At 40.4% G+C, this 17,074-nt stretch overlaps 1 protein-coding gene across 1 annotated transcript in view; it reads left to right on the forward strand.

The window, feature by feature from the left end:
- LOC306854157 (uncharacterized protein) overlaps positions 1–17,074 on the forward strand; it is a 54,791-nt gene that overhangs the window by 33,293 nt on the left and 4,424 nt on the right. The window contains exons 5-15 of the mRNA XM_079391975.1: positions 10,720–10,800; positions 10,882–10,959; positions 11,061–11,087; positions 11,690–11,731; positions 11,838–11,933; positions 12,017–12,064; positions 12,713–12,775; positions 12,855–12,890; positions 13,042–13,113; positions 14,029–14,067; positions 14,166–14,261. Of these exons, the coding sequence (XP_079248101.1) occupies positions 10,720–10,800; positions 10,882–10,959; positions 11,061–11,087; positions 11,690–11,731; positions 11,838–11,933; positions 12,017–12,064; positions 12,713–12,775; positions 12,855–12,890; positions 13,042–13,113; positions 14,029–14,067; positions 14,166–14,261 (678 nt within the window). The remainder of the gene's footprint in view (positions 1–10,719; positions 10,801–10,881; positions 10,960–11,060; positions 11,088–11,689; positions 11,732–11,837; positions 11,934–12,016; positions 12,065–12,712; positions 12,776–12,854; positions 12,891–13,041; positions 13,114–14,028; positions 14,068–14,165; positions 14,262–17,074) is intronic.

The following is a 17,074-nucleotide window of genomic DNA, read 5'->3' on the forward strand; positions in this document are numbered from 1 at the left end:
TTTGTGTCTTTAATTTGGTAACTGGCCTTTTACTTGCTGTAGGGTTCACGAGGTATCTCAAGCCCACAGGTCAGTGGAAATTACTGGGCCTGAGATCCTTCCAATAATCTCACTGGACCTCCGTGCCATTTGAATTCCAGGATGCTGTAGTCGGTTCACTGCAGTTGCCGTCAGTTACATGGACGAGAGCCACGGAATTCTCTGCTCTCTTAAATTAAATCTTCAGGCTTGTCCAGCTGCTCCAGTGAGGACAGGAAAAGCGTTGGAGGGGGCTTGTGGGTGTGGATTAAGCTTTGCTTCTGCTCCGTACTTCTGACTCCCTCTATCTGCTGCTTTTAACAATCCGGCTCTCATTTGGACTCTGTTCAAATGGTGTTTTTATTCAAAAAGAAATCATTGATGAATGGTTCTTTCTCATATGGAATGTGTTTACACCAGTCATTCACATGATTGGCACCCAGCTCTACAAACGCATGCCTGAGCCCAAGATGGATTGGATGGCCACATGCTTTGAAAATTGAAGGCTTGCTGTTGTCTTGATCATTTCATACTTGATAAATCTATTATAATCTTCAAATGTTACCATGCCTAGTTGTTGTAAGTCTTGCTTGAAAGAAATCCTTCAGACATCACAGGAGAGAGAGAGCTGCATTACATTTTTTATCTTTTATGAAGACAAAGAGATGGCATCTTTCCACTATCTGCTAGAATGGTGAACAGTACCAAACAACTTGTCTTATATAACAAATTACTATTCAATATTCTCAGAAATCAGTGGAAGTTAATTAATCATCATCCACATACATCCATACAAAGTTCTGAAGTTCCTTTTCATTTTGCCTAGTATTGTTGCACTGGCTGGTGAAAATCTATTTGCAGTCTAGCTGTAATGTGTCCACCTGCCCTGTTTTAGATTAGTATAATAGCTATATCTGTGGCATGTGAACAATTTGTGCAGGTTTCTGCGTCTATGCAGAACTGATGGTCATTTGGCATGCAACATAGTGAGCATAGATCAGTGTGGTGCATGGTCAATTAGTGGATCAGGGTGGTGCAGATGAAAAATTAACACTTTTACATTTTCAATTAGAGCAGTTTACTCTGACAAGCAAAAGCAGGAAACCTGATCCTAACATACTATTCATTATTTTTCTGACAATACTAATAAGCTGTCACAAGCAACAACAACAAAAAGTACCTTTGTTTGTTTGTTTGTTTTTCAGACATTACCAGAACCATGGCAATACCATTTTTTTGGTAGGGAGACTCAAAAGCATTGGACAATACGTCACAATAACAGTGATAACTTCACAATAACTGAACCTTAAGTTCTTCAAAATCCCTCCCATCTAACATTTTCACCTATACTACGTTTCGTCTTTGACACATCACATCATTTGACATATGGCATCCAGTTTAAACTTTCAGTGGTGGTTTTGTCTACCATCCATTCAAAAAAGTATATTCTTCTTCTTCTTCTGTCCTCCTTTGTAAGTTTTTGTGAGTGGGTAGAGTTATGTTTCGATAACCTTCATGCACTCAGGGCTTTGTGGAAAGAGGGAGAGTGAGATGACAGTAATAAATTCCAGCTGCACTTGGACTGTCTTCGTGTTCATCAGGAAGAGTTGCCTTGCCTGAGCAGTACTCACAGTGCTTGAGGGCGGTTTGCTGTCTGACACCGGGAAACCAGGGGAGTGCATCATAAACTAATGGCAGACGCACCTGTCTGGGCATCTGATCCACACGTCTGACAGTTGCTCTAATTGATATATTAGTAAAGATTAGATGCACTAAGAAACGAATGGATCAACAGGTCCATCTAAAGATCTGAGCGTATGATGAACAAAAGGAAATTAGGCACAGTTAGTCCAAGAGCATTCCACATTTATTGAGCCTCTGTGAGTTCAGATGTGTTAGCGGAGACTTTCGGTAGTGTCACATAGCCCAACGTTTATCATGAAGTCTGGCCCATTTTACAGCTTATTCTGGCCCAGAATTGTCCACTTGGACATGTCCGGCTGATTGAAAAATAAAGCGACCATTGTACTTTTTTGTTATTATGTGCTGTTTAGAAGCATTTTGTTCCAGGCTCATTTGAATAAACATTCCTGTTACTTTCTCTTGACATTATTTTGCTTCTTGCATGTTTAATGGCACTTTTAGAGCAAACTGTACAGTGAGTGGCACTAAAAGAGCATTCTGTTTTCTCCAAATCAGATGAACATGAATATGGAAACTTTTTCTTGTTGGTTTTTGTAGGTGTCACAACTACACTAAACCCTACCCTGAATCTAAGCAGTAGTGTTAACTAAAGCAAATGTGACACAAACAAAGCAGCCACACCCCTTTAACTTGTTTCTACAATTCTTTGAGCTCTTTCATTGTGACTTGTGTTTCATGGGACTCACACCCGTGCAGTGCTATACCAGGTGAGCTACTGAGCATATGGAACTATGTGATAAAAATGTTCAAATGCTTTAGTTAAAAGCATTATGAGGTCACAACATACAGTAGCACTGTGCAAAGAACTGTGCAAAAATAAGTGTCATTAATGGATAATCTGCCTCTGTAATCATAATTTGTGTGAAAAGCAATAAGTTATTGGTGTTTTATTGGCACTAGTATTTATTTCAGCTGGTGCACTGAATTGTTGTTCAGTGTAGATATTTTTTGGAGGCCCGCAAGAAGCATGTTTTTCCAATGAGCCTAATTTGGAGATACTGTAACTGATACCATAATATAGTACTGTCTGAGAAAGCACTCATTCAAATACTTCCACAGCAGTGTCAGTTCATGTCCTTCTCTGCAACTGACAGAAGAAATTAGTGTAGAATTTCTATAGTATAATTGTGTGTGTTTTTTTTTTTTGGGGGGGGGGTATTATCCAACTGTAATCAGTTATTATATTCACTGATTGTGCTATATAGCAAGTCACCTTGCTGATGATCCTGGAATTTCAACGAACTTTTGTTTTACTGTGTAAAAATTAGTGCTGTCAATCGATTAAAAATTTTAATTGCATTAATCACAGTCATGGACTGTGATTAATCATGATTAATCGCAAATTTAAAATACTGGGATTTACCTGTAAATCTGTTGAAATGAAGAAATGCATGACAAACTAGTTTAAGGAAACGGAACCTTTCACACTTCCGCTAGGTATGAGACATAATCCTTATTATTAGTATTTTTTTCAGCCATTATCAGCCTTTATACTGCATAAAACATTTACCAAGCCACGATCGCTTCAATTCCAGTATACATTTACCCAACTATTATCAAAAGTATTTCTAAATAAATACAACAAAACATTTTCTTGAAACCTTACATGAAGTATTATGATAAAATGCATTATGAAGAACAATTGGACCTGTTCTGCAAGTGCATTAGAGCTAACATTAGCATCATGCTACATAAGACAATTTATGAGATTAATAGTACACTTTTACTCAGAACTCACTTTAACCCACCATTGATTGTTTGTAATAACTTCCTTTTGTGATAACATGTGTACACTTTGGGCTGCTGCGGTACATTGTATTGACTGTATTTTCAAAATAGCCCAATTGTGCGGGAAAATCGCAACCCTGGCAACGCTGGTTCACTGTACCCTTATCACATATGATTACACATATGTCTCGTGCACTGTCGCTCTCTTTCTCTCTCTCTCTCTCTCTCTCTCGGACACACTCGCTCTCTCTCTCCGTGTTCGCTTCACTTTTGTCTAGCCTGACGCCTCATAATAATCACACAATCCCTGCATCCCAATGTGCATACTATCCACCCTATCTGCCCGAAATAGTACTAAAAATGACTAATATCACATAGAATTTAGGATGGACGGTGTGCACATTGGGAAGCAGGCAATGATAGATTACCAATGAATGATAGATACCTTGTGCGCTGCGATGACAGCAAGCAGTTGGGGTCAAACCTTATCAAACGATTAATTTGCGTTAAAAAATATTACTAAAATAATATTTTAGATTAATCACATACGTTAACGTGTTAACGTTGACAGCCCTAGTAAAAACTTAACAGTCACTACAGCAATAGTTCTGTCCTATGCCATGTTTAAAGCCTGTGGCTCAACTTGAAAACTTGGGTATCAAAATTATCCCAGAGGTTCCCAGTCATAAATACAACTTGAGAAGCCATTCACAAAAAATATGATTTGACGATATATTGCACTGATAATTAAGTAGGCATGAAGGTTGAACCTGTTCAATTGCACAAGAGCCAGCAGAGTGAGTACACAGCCAAAATAAAAATATATGTAACATATGGAAAGACTTTAAACAGTATATGAGTACTCTGCCTGCTCTGATCAGCATGGTAGTGATGACATCATCGTAAAATCCTGTCATCGCACTGTTGATTTCCAGAAGAAAAAAAAAAGATGCTTTTCAAAGCGAAAACAACAACAACAACAAAAAAAAACAGTTGAATATACACCAATGAGGCAGATATTGTTCAAATGGAAACGTTTCATAAATTTAACACCACTGTTTCTCTGCCTAGGCATGCTAGTCCAAACAAAAATAACCCCAAGAGCAAAACATACAACATTTTAGGAGGTCGCAAAATCCCAGAGCAAAGCATCTAAGGATCTAGAAGCCTCTCTTGAAATGGAAAGTTGGTGTGATTTCTTCACAATCAGGCAGGGCAGCATAGAGGAGGCCACAGCACCACAAGAAGAACATTTCTAACAACCTCAAATGTGCCTAAGAACATGTGAATGAGAAAAAAACATTGTGTGGACCAATGAGCAGACAGAACTTTGACTGTAAATGAGAACCCTTATATTTGGTTACAACAAAACCTCTGCACTCACCCCATCCCAGTGGTGAAACACAGATGGGGCAGTATGATGTTTTGGGGCTGATTTGCTGTCTTTAGACCAGGACAGCTTGCCATCATTGATGAAACTACTGTATGTGTTCTGTGTTATATCAGGAAGTTTTCCAAAGAATGTCTTCAGGGTGTCCATAAACACTCAAGTAGGTCTACCACTGAAATGTTAAAGGAGAAGAAATGAAATGTTTCCGGATGGCCAAGTCATATTCATTTAAGCTGATGTGCAGGACTGATCTGCAGTTACTGGAAATGTTTGTTTTCTAGTATTACTGATCAAGAGGGTCACACCAGATTCTCAAGAGAAAGCTTCTTTTCCAACAAAAACATTCACTTTATTTTAGTGTAGTACTTAGTCACATTGGAACTGATGATTTCAGTCTGTTGACATTGTCTGTGAGTATGTTGCTTGAGGCTGAGATTAGTGGAGACCTTTCTTTAGCCTATTCTAGACATTTAACTGATCCAAAAGGTTGGAGCCAAATGTAGACAAGCTGTTTAATATTCCATAACAGGCCAAAATATGGTTACATCCTCAGCTCTGTACAATTGTGGCATTGTTCTGCAGAGCAAAGTGGATTTTTTCCAAGTTAATTATCTGTTGTCTGTGACCCTCAGCAAACTACGCTTGGAAAGCATGAGTGTGTAGCCTCCTTTTGCCATCAGCCACTATAAAAGTTTCATCTATTTCTTTTGTGTCAGAAGTTCGAACACTAGAATTTAGAGGCTTTTAACGCTACTCTCAGATTTATAATGGCAACAAGGCAAAAGAAAGACTCATAAGCAAAGCATTTTACTGCACATCCTTTCCATTCCTGTATTCCTCCCTCTAGCATAAAATACGGATGCAAACTTCGTGACTTCATTTGTTTGGGGTTTCCGTGTTGAAGGAGGACACAATGTAGCAATAATTTTCAGTCAAGCTAACTCCTCATTTACTTAGCCAAAAAGATCCACTGTAGCCTCTGAGCCCTCACTTTTCATCGTCATTCATTGCTAAATCACTCCATAGGTTTTACAGTCCAAGCCATTTGGGGATGGGGGCAGATCATCTTCATAATTCATAAGGATTCATGTGACATCCTTCCTATTAGATATCACTCCTAACTTGTTATTCCACTATCCAGAGTCATGAATTCAAATGCTCTAGAGAGGCATACTCATGGTCACAATTGTCACTGTAGGCCTATTTGCAAAACATTTGCTACATTGCTCAGAGGCTAGTGCAGATCTAGCCTCCATGCTGCTTATTATAATTTCATTGTCTCCTCCCCAGCTAACAGAATTTTGTTACAAGAACGTTCTCCAAAAATTCAGTTTTGGTTGTGGGAAGATAAAAATGTCCAGTTTTCTTGACGTTAGAGGAATGTTTTTAAAATGTATGATGTTCCTCAAACGTTCTTTCAACTTATTTTTTTAATTGAAATTCTATATTCTAGGAACGTGGCCTAATGGTTAGAGAGTCGGACTTGTAATCCAAAGGTTGTGGGTTCGAGTCTCGGGCCGGCAGGGATTGTAGGTGGGGGGAGGGAATGTCCAGCGCTCTCTCCACCCTCAATACCACGACTGAGGTGCCCTTGAGCAAGACACCAAACCCTCAACTGCTCCCCGGGCGCCACAGCATAAATGGCTGCCCACTGCTCCGTGCGTGTGCGTGTGTGCACGCACTTTGGATGGGTTAAATGCAGAGCACGAATTCCAAGTATGGGTCACCATACTTTGCAGTATATCCCTTCACTTGTAAAATTCCAAGAACATAAAAATATCCAGTTTTCTTAGTGTTAGTAAAATGTTATTTAAAGGTTAGTATGATGTTCCTGAAACATTATTTCAATTATTCAAACACCTGCTGTGAACAAGCACTGAAAGAAATAGAAATAAGAACACAAACTACTACTTTCTTCAGCCACAGCCTTCGATGAACTGAAGATAAAAGACATGAAATCTCTCAAGATCTGATTAAACAACTCCACAAACAGCATTGCCAGCTTTTGTTATTACCAGAGTTGGCACTTTCAAGTCACAAGTAAGTCTTCAAGTCATATCCCAAGTCCTCAAAGAGTTAATGAGATAATTAAGTGACTTACGTATGTATATAGTAAATTATGATTGAGCATTAGTGATGAACACCTGCTGTTAACAATCAACATCACTGAAGAAAAGAGAAACACAAGAATTACATCTGACTTCAGCCACAGCCTTAGATGGAATCAACTGAAAAACAAAAACAAAACAAAAAATAAAAATAAAACACTCAATGCCACCATAATTGTGGTCACGTTTGCTTTAGTTGGTCTCTTGGCCCTTTTACAAATTCAAAGTAATTTGCTTCTTAGCAGTTTCAATATTGTTTCACAGCAAACATTTTTTGCATTGCTGATTCAAGCCTTAGCAGATTAACTTACGCTTTCTGCTTATAACTCATGACGAATGAAGTGGTTTCTCTTTTTGGTTTATTGACCGACATTCAGGTATCAATGAACAACAAAACAAAAAAATAATGAAACAAATGCCACCGTTATGTTTCAATATACAAAATAAAAAAAACTTTATTGGCTCAGGCTTTTAGACATGAACAGTTATCATACGATCGTCAACAGCGGTGACAATTTTTCATACTGCAGAGCACAATGGGAGTTTTTAGAATGGTGTTACCCAGCATGCATTGCAGCATGCATTGCATGAAGCATTTTGTTGATTTTCATTGTTGAAATTCATATGCTGGTTCTTGATGTCTGTGGGTGTCTAAATAGAACTGGAGTTCAAATTTGTATATGCATTACATAGGTTTGAAATTCATTCACTATAACTATAGCAGCACTTTGTTTGTATGCTGTAGTTTCACAGGGTTGATAATGAAAAACGAAATATATAAATTAAACAAAAATTGAAAGAATGCTTCAGGAACATCATACTAACCTTTAAATAACATTCTACTAACATTCAGGAAACTGGATATTTTTATGTTCTTGGAATGTTACAAATGTTCCTAGAATGTTGAATTGTAAATCCAAAACCTTTTAAAACGTTCCTCTAACGTCACGAAAACTGGACATTTTTTATGTTCCCAGAACCAACACTGAATAATTGGAGAACATTCTTATAACAAAATTCTGTTAGCTGGGTCTCTACTTTTTGTTAGGGTTAGTAGAATAAGTTGACACAGTTGCAAAGTGACTTATAGTCTGTTGGTGGACTTTCGAACTCAGCAGATATTAATCAGACGGTCTACTGATACTCTAATAACTGCTCGTTGACATGTAGTTGTAAAGTTACTAATAGTCAGTAGAATGCTAAAGCAGGCTATCAAAATAAAGTGTAACCAAAAAGTTGAAAAGCAACAAATGCTGCTGATTGAGTTGTACTGAACCCAGAACATTCCTTCAATGAAAATTATGCATTGTCCTCAATATCCTCAAGTTAACCATGTTAAAATTGCTGACACTTTTAATGCCAATAAAGTTCCATGCCTCGCATATAGGTTTCCTGAATTTGTTGCTGTATGTCTCTTTTATGTCTCGGATTTCCAATGCCGTTGCCTAGCATCCATCTGGCGAATCTCCGCTCTCTACCCAACAAAACGGATGAACTCCTTCTGCTCTCCCGGACAAACAAGGATTTTTCTAACTCTGCTGCCCTGTGTTTAGACCTGGCTAAATTGCGACATACCAGACAGCACGATTCATCTAGCTAACTTCATGCTGATCAGAGCAGATCGGGACACAGAATCAACAGGGAAATCACACGGCGCCAGGACGTGCTTTTACATCTATGAGAGGTGGTGTACAGATGTAACTGTTAAAGAAGATGTGCTGTTTAGATCTTGAAACGCTCTTTATTAACTGCAAGCCGTTCTACTCGCCGCGGGAGTTCTGTTCGTTTATTCTCATGAGTGTCTACATTCCACCGCAAGCGCACGTGAGCTCAGCTTTACAGAAACTCTCTGATCTGATCACAGAGAGTGAGCAACAACACCCGGACTCTGTTTTAATTATTCGCGGGGACTTTAATAAAGCAAATCTGAACTGCCAAAATACAGACAGCACATCACATGTTCCACCAGAGACAGTAATATATTGGATCACGGTTACACAACAATAAAGGATGCATATCACTCGGTTCCACGAGCAGCTTTAGGACTCTCTGATCACTGTTTGGTCAATTTTATTCTGACCTACATGCAGAAACTTAAATCTGCAAAGCCTGTATTGAGATCTGTAAAAAGATGGACTAATGAAACAGAGTGGGATCTACAAGCTTGTTTCTCTCTCACTGATTGGGCTGTTTTTGAAGCCGCTGCCATCGATCTGGACGAGCTCACAGAGACTGTAACATCTTATATCAGTTTCTGTGAGGATATGTGCATTCCTAAAAGGACTCATCTAATCTACAACAATGACAAACCATGGTTCACTGAAAAACTCAGACAGCTCCATCAGGCCAAAGAAGAAGCTTACAGAAAGTGGGATAAAGTCTTGTATAAAAATACCAAATACACACTGGAAAAGGAGATCAGAGTGGCAAAGAGGAATTATTCTGACAAGCTAAGGAAAAAATTATCTTCCAGTGATCTTGCTCCAGTATGGGAAGGTATGACGGATATCACCAGTTACTGGTCACCATCCCCCAGCACTGTGGAGAATCAACAACTAGCAGACGACTTGAACGAGTTTTATTGTCGTTTTGAAAAATCACCCCACACCCACCCTTGAACACCTCTCCACATAACCATTAACACCTCTAGCAACCCTCCTCTCCCCCACACCTACAATTCAAATCACCGAAGAAGATGTGTGCCAGGTCTTCAGAAAGAACAAAAGAAGGAAAGCACCAGGCCCAGATGGTGTGTCACCAGCCTGTCTGAAATCTTGTGCTGACCAGCTGGCCCCCATCTTCACACTGATCTTCAACAGATCACTGGAGCTGTGTGAAGTCCCCTCATGCTTCAAACGCTCCACCATCATCCCCGTCCCAAAGAAACCCAAAATTACTGGACTCAATGACTACAGACCTGTGGCTCTAACGTCTGTAGCCATGAAATCCATGAAAGTTTGCAGACGACACCACACTGATCGGCCTCATCCGTGACGAGTCTGTTTACAGACAGGAGGTTAAGGAGCTGGCTGTATGGTGCAGTCTTAACAACCTGGAGCTTAATACGCTCAAAACTGTGGAGATGATCATGGACTTCAAGAGAAACCCCCCTGCTCTCCCCCCACTCACAATCATGAACAGCACTGTGACTGCAGTGGAGTCATTCAGATTCCTGGGCACCACCATCTCTCAGGACCTGAAGTGGGATATTCACAGACTGCTGAGCGAATCATTGGTACAACCCTTCCCACTCTCCAAGAACTGTACTTATCCAGAGTGAGCAAAAGGGCTGGTAAAATCACTCTGGACCCCCCACATCCAGCACACTCCCTCTTTGGACTGTTACCGTCTGGTTGACGCTACAGAGCTCTGAGCACCAGAACGACTAGACACAGGAACAGTTTCTACCCTCAGGCAATCCATCTCAAGAACACTCAGCAATAAACGTGGAACACACAACTATAATACATTATCCATTTACCACACTCACTTATTTTATTTTTATTTTCTCATTTCTAATTTGCACATACTTGACCTGTACATACATAGTTTATATGTACATATATTATATATTGTGTTTTTGCTGCTTTGTACATTGCCTATTTGGATATTTGTATATTATTATTTTATTATCTGTGTCGTGTCCTGTTGCTGCCTTTCTGTTGCACTGTGGAGCTTATGTCACTACAACAAATTCCTTGTATGTGTAATCATACTTGGCCAATAAAGCTCATTCTGATTCTGATTCTGATTCTGGTTCTTCTACTGTAGGTGGGTATGGGGCTTATGGTGCATATGGTGGTGCTGGAAGGTTTTACCCAGTGGCTGGAGGTCTGAAACCGGCTAAACCAGGTGCTCATCATCCATTGAATAGTCAGCAGTGGTTAAAGTGCAGTCAAGTAATTACATATAACCATTAGACCTTCTCTTTAGGCGCTGGGCTACCTGGAGGAGGTCTGCCTGGAGGAGGTCTTCCTGGAGGAGGTCTGCCTGGAGGAGGTCTACCTGGAGGTGCCATTCATTCAACAAGCCTTTTAATGATTTGGATTTTCTTTGTGGCTAAGTAACAAAAACTCCACAGCTCTCTTCTAAGTCTGATTCTCTTGCTTCAGGTGCTGGTGGAAAGCCTGCTAAAGGAGGTAATATACATATTTCAGAGTCCATTGTTTCCATTGTACATACACATTGTGAATTAAACGTCTTTCAAGAAGAATCGAAATGGAAAAAGTAGGTGGGGATCTGACCTCATTCAGAGGAAACATTCATACAATAAAAACATACAGGTCCCTTTTTAACACCTTTTACTAAAAACTAACTCTGTTGGTGTTCACGGGGCTATGACTCTTTTCCTGGTAATCCAGTTGACTTGAAGTTGAATTAAGGAGCCTTAGATAATGAGCCAATTCAACAAACGTGTCCCCTCTGGGACCCCGCTGGTGGTGTTCATGTAGCGAAAGTCAGCGTATTACTTCAGCATGTCCTTGGCACAATCTAAAAGCAGCATGCAATGTCTGTTCTTCTGTGTCTGATATTGGTTGGAAAAGGGTTAAACAAAGAAATGAACAGTCTGAAACATCAGCTTCCAGCCACTGAAATTTGATAAGATGACTTGTTTCATGTCAGAGGGACAGAGCAAGTGAGGCAAACTAAATCACTAAGGGCGTTTAAGGAATATCTGCAGGCCAGATTTGCACCCAATGAGTTTAGTGATCTGACTGAATGTGTGTTTGTGTTCATTCAGGGCCAGGTGCAGGAGGAACTGGTCCTGGTTCTGGCCTCCCAGGTGCAGTGAATGTATATTTAACAAAAACTGGCATGAGTACATCTGAATGATTAACCAGCAGTGGTAGTCTGGTCTAAGGTAATCTGACCTTTCAATTGTATGTTAGGTCTTGTCATTCCTCAGACTGGTGCACAAGGACTGGGCCCTGGTGGGGTTGGACCTGGGGGAAAGGCTGCAAAGCCCAGAAAAGCTCCAGTGCCAGGTGAGTACGGGGGTTTGAAATTGTATGTATACGTGGAAATAAGCATGATTATAGATCAACTTTTCAATCTTGTTTTTTTGCAGGAGTGGGAGTGCCTGGACCGTATCAAGGAGGACTTGTTAATGGACAAGGTTTGTTAATTTTCCTCTGTTTATGTACTGCAATATGACCACCAGACCTACAAGGACTCTGCAAACATTTTCCACGTTTATGGTGAGGATTGTGGGGAACATATGCCGAATTCTGTGAAATGGCTCTACACATGGCAAAATATGTTCAACTGAGCTGAGGATGCGACACGCTTAGGCTAGAAACACATTATATACAAGAATGCAAATCTACAAATTCTTGGCACACTCAAGGGGGCGATAGAGTTAATTTCACAGTGTGTAATGGATTATTCAGGTAGCTACCTAAAGACTGTTGAACCTAACTTTAATTTCTTTGACTTGCTCATCAAGATTGACTGCTTCATAACAACAGTTGACCTAAAGGAGAAAGACTCTAATGCCTGCATAGAAACAGGCAGAAATGATGCATGAAATGTATATTGTGCATACGTGCATAGAATAAATTTGTGCCGTTATCAAATTAACCAAGACATCTCATAAACAAAGGTATGTGTAGAACTTGAATGATTTCTCCAAACATCTGTGGGGCTTTCTGTGCTCACAGATTTAGTGCAGGCCTACTAATCAGTCATTTGGATAAAACACCAAATTAAAATTGCACACATGGCCTTCATTTGGTCTTGATCACTTGGATTTAAATGATTACAGGCTTCAATGGGCGGGGTGTTCTTCCTGGTGTAGCCACAGGAACTGGACTCAAACCTAAATCAGGTAAACTCTCAATGAAAATGACGAGTCGTTGCAGTGAAATAAACTCTTCCATATCTGACTGACTGAATCTTTCCTATAGCTGCGGGTGGAGGGCAGGGTCTGATACCAGGTGGTGGTTAGTACATGAGCATACAGCAACCATTTAAACAGAATATTAATAATGATAACTGGATAGTGTGGAAGTATATGCAAATCTGAACAACACCTGTGTTCAAAAAGTTTATATTGTCTATTGACATTCAAAAAAATTATCCTTTTGCTGTAAGGTGGGCGTGGATATGGACCACTGCAACAAGGAGTATTTCACGGATACCCTCTCAAATCTCCCAAAGCCCCAGGTGGAACATTTGATTATTTTGATCAGACTGCACAAATCATGCTCAGCCCAGTTCTGCCACACCTTGAAAAGAAGCATTTGCCGACTGATTGCATTTGTGGTTTTACAGCTATTAAGCAATACAATATGAGGTTGATGGAATTAAGAAAGTAAGAATGTCTTTCATCAAATGCTCCAGATGAAACCCACCTATATTGGATCAGTGTTTAGACTTGCATCGCTAGTCATCCATTTATGTGGTAGATTGCTCTCCGGTGCACCGAAACATTGTGTGATTTTTTTTCTACATGGAGGTTCAGCAGCTGAAGTGCTCAATTAATTAGTTTCGAGCACTAACCTAAGATGGATGATGTGCACTTTGGAAAGTGACATCTCACTTGGTAAAGTGCCTTGACAAAGTTCATAGTCAGTTTTCATAAATATTTTCATAAATGTTTCTATTTGAAGCTTGAAATTAAGTACATATTTTCATGTCTCTCTTATCAGTGTGTTATCAACCTTAATCATGGACTAGGAATACATCCAGTGAAATTAAGAGAAATTGATTGCGGTATTAATATGTGAGCCTCTAATGGAAGAGAGCTTTTCCAAACTAACATATTTGTTCTGATTAAAAACAGGATACAATGGTGATAAAAAATGTGTGGTCAACTTCAATGGTTTAACACTTTACAAATTATGTGAAAGCGAGCTCATACATCTTCTTTATCATCTAATATTTTGCAGTTTTATCTGTAGCATTTTATCTGTATGTGCTCTTTGTTCAAATACCAGTCATGTGTAACTGTAGTTCTCACCAAACTCTACTGTTGTGAGTAGCAATAATATGTACAGGATACAACACATTTGTTGACAATATTTTTGGTATATCTTTAGTATGTCTTGATAAGTCTTATGTCATGACTTGTCCTAACAGGTGCTGGTTTACTCTACACTGGTGGTAAACTTCCATACGGTAGGCTACAGTGGCGACCTCGATCACATGCATGTCCTGAATACCTTGTGTGTGATATGTATGAGCTTGCGTGCTGATTCTCACCTGCTATGCCAAAGGTTATGGTGGTTTTGGTGGAGGTGCTGGACTCCCTGGTGGACTCCCTGGTGGGAAAGGAGGAGCTGGCTCCAAGCCCGGTTATCCAACAGGGACTGGTGTGTTATGTCAAAGCCATCATATTTAAATAACTATATATATATATATATATATATATATATATATATAATTATATATATATATATATATATATATATATATATATGCAGTGGGGAAAAATGTATTGTTCCCCTGCTGATTTTGTATGTTTGCCCACTGACAAAGAAATTATCAGTCTATAATTTTAATGGTAGTTTTATTTGAACAGTGAGAGACAGAATAACAACAACAAAAAATCCAGAAAAACGCATTTCAAAACATTTATTTGGATTTTAATGAGTAAATAAGTATAAGTAAATAAGTATTTGACCCCTTCGCAAAACATGACTTAGTACTTGGTGGCAAAACCCTTGTTGGCAATCACAGAGGTCAGATGTTTCTTGTAGTTGGCCACCAGGTTTGCATACATTTCAGGAGGGATTTTGTCCCACTCCTCTTTGCAGATCCTCTCCAAGTCATTAAGGTTTCGAGGCTGATGTTTGGCTACTCGAACCGTCAGCTCCCTCCACAGATTTTTCTATGGGATTAATGTGCTTCTTCTTGAGCCACTCATTTGTTGCCTTGGCCGTGTGTTTTGGGTCATTGTCATGCTGGAATACCCATCCACGACCCATTTTCAATGCCCTGGTTGGCTTCAGTGCCCTGACCCTGATGGTACATGGCCCCGTCCATCCTCCCTTTGATGCGGTGCAGTTGTCCTGTCCCCTTAGCAGAAAAACGGAAAGCCGATTAGTCACCAGAAGAGACGGACGACAGCTCGCGTAAGTGTTTTGAATAACTTGGTCGCAGTTCTGTTGTTTAAATTATTTACTTGCTACTAGGAAGGAATAGTTCGTTTCCTACCTATTTCTACTCTGCATTTTCGTTGGTTTTTCTGTTTGATTGCACTTACTGGTAATTAGAATAATTTGCGCCTCAGCTGAGAATGAGCCTGTGTGATTGTGCAAAGTGTTAGTTTCGTCTTGAGCTATTAGCAGTCCTACCTTATTGGCTGGGCTGATCAGATGCTGGCCACAGCTGTTTTCACTCTAGTTTCTTAGACTGTATTTATTCAATGTCAGAGCGGAAGCGTTCATCCTCCTCATGTAAAGACCAACGAGTGTAAAGACAGACGACTTTTTCCTGAGCGACTTTGAACGAGCAACGACACTGAGCATACACTTAAGTATCGTTTTTATCTTCCCTCACACTTTCCTATCCTCTATCCTTCCACGTCTATCATGTGTTTCCAAACCATTCCGGTTCTCTCTCAACTTCGCTCTAAAAACACACGCAGAAGGTTACGTAACCCTGCTAACCTGCGCACTCTAGATCTCTACATCTTCCACTGCACCTCTTTCTTTCTCTGTAGGTCTTTGGAATTGCCAGTCAGCTGTCAATAAAGCCGACTTCATTTCTGTATTTTCCTTACATTCCACACTCAGCATCCTGGGCTTGACTGAGACCTGGATTCGTCCAGAAGACACGGCAACCCCAGCTGCTCTCTCTCACAATTTCTCTTTCTCTCACACCCCTAGGCAAGTTGGCCGGTGTGGGGGCACTGGTTTGCTCATTTCTAACAATTGGAAATGCTCTACCCACTCTCCCCTAGGCAATCTCAACTCATTTGAATCTCATGCCGTTACTGTAACAGCTCCTATAAGACTCCAGATTGTGGTAATCTATCGTCCCCAGGGCCAAATACCACCAACCTTCCTAGATGAGCTGGACGGACTTCTGTCCTCTTTCATGGAGGATGGCACTCCACTCTTAGTCTTTGGCGATTTCAACATTCACTTAGACATGCCTTATGCTACAGACTTCCAGTCACTCCTAGCTTCATTTGATCTCAAATGCCTCACCACTACTAGCACGCACAAATCAGGTAACCAACTCGACTTAATATACACACTCAATTGTTCTACAGATAACATTCTGGTACAACCACTACCTATCTCTGACCATTTCTTCATTACATTTACTTTACATTTTGCTACCCAGGTGCCACCATCTCCCTTACCGGTTACTTTCAGACGCAACCTACGCTCCCTTTCCCCCTCCATTCTTTCCTCTGTAGTATCCTCCTCTCTTCCCTCGCCTACCCATTTCTCTTCTCTGGATGTAAATGCAGCCACTGACACTTTATGCTCTACCTTAACCTCTTGTCTAGACGACATCTGTCCTCTCTACTCTAGGCCAGCACGGGCTGCTCCTGAGAATCGGACCAAACTCAGAGTGGCAGAGAGAAAATGGCGCAAATCAAACGATCCGTCGGACCTGAGTAGGTATCAGTCTTTGCTTTCATCTTTCTCTACTGAAGTCCACACTGCCAAATCCTCACATTTCCACAACAAGATCACCAGCGCTCCAGACATGCGTAATCTCTTCAGAACATTTAATTCTCTCCTCTGTCCCCCTCCTCCACCTCCCACCACTTTGATAACCGCTGATGACTTTGCCTCCTTTTTCACAGACAAAACTAGAACAATCAGTAACCAGTTCTCAACTCCACAGGACCTCCAATCAACCACATCCACTGCTCTAACTCCCATCTTCTCCTTCTGTCCCCTCACCGAGGCAGAAGTATCCAAACTTCTCCTCTCCAGCCATCCTACAACATGTCCTCTCGACCCAATCCCCTCACACCTTCTCCAAACAATCTCTCTCACACTCTTACCGGCACTCACACACATTATCAACACATCTCTTCTCACAGGCATCTTCCCCACAGTATTCAAGCAGGCTCGGGTAACCCCACTGATCAAAAAACCTACATTAAACGCTTCTCTTTTAGATAACTACAGACCTGTCTCTCTCCTTCCATTCGTAGGGA

This window comes from Barbus barbus, assembly GCF_936440315.1.
Source record: "Barbus barbus genome assembly, chromosome: 34".
Classification (NCBI taxonomy): Eukaryota; Metazoa; Chordata; class Actinopteri; order Cypriniformes; family Cyprinidae; genus Barbus; species Barbus barbus.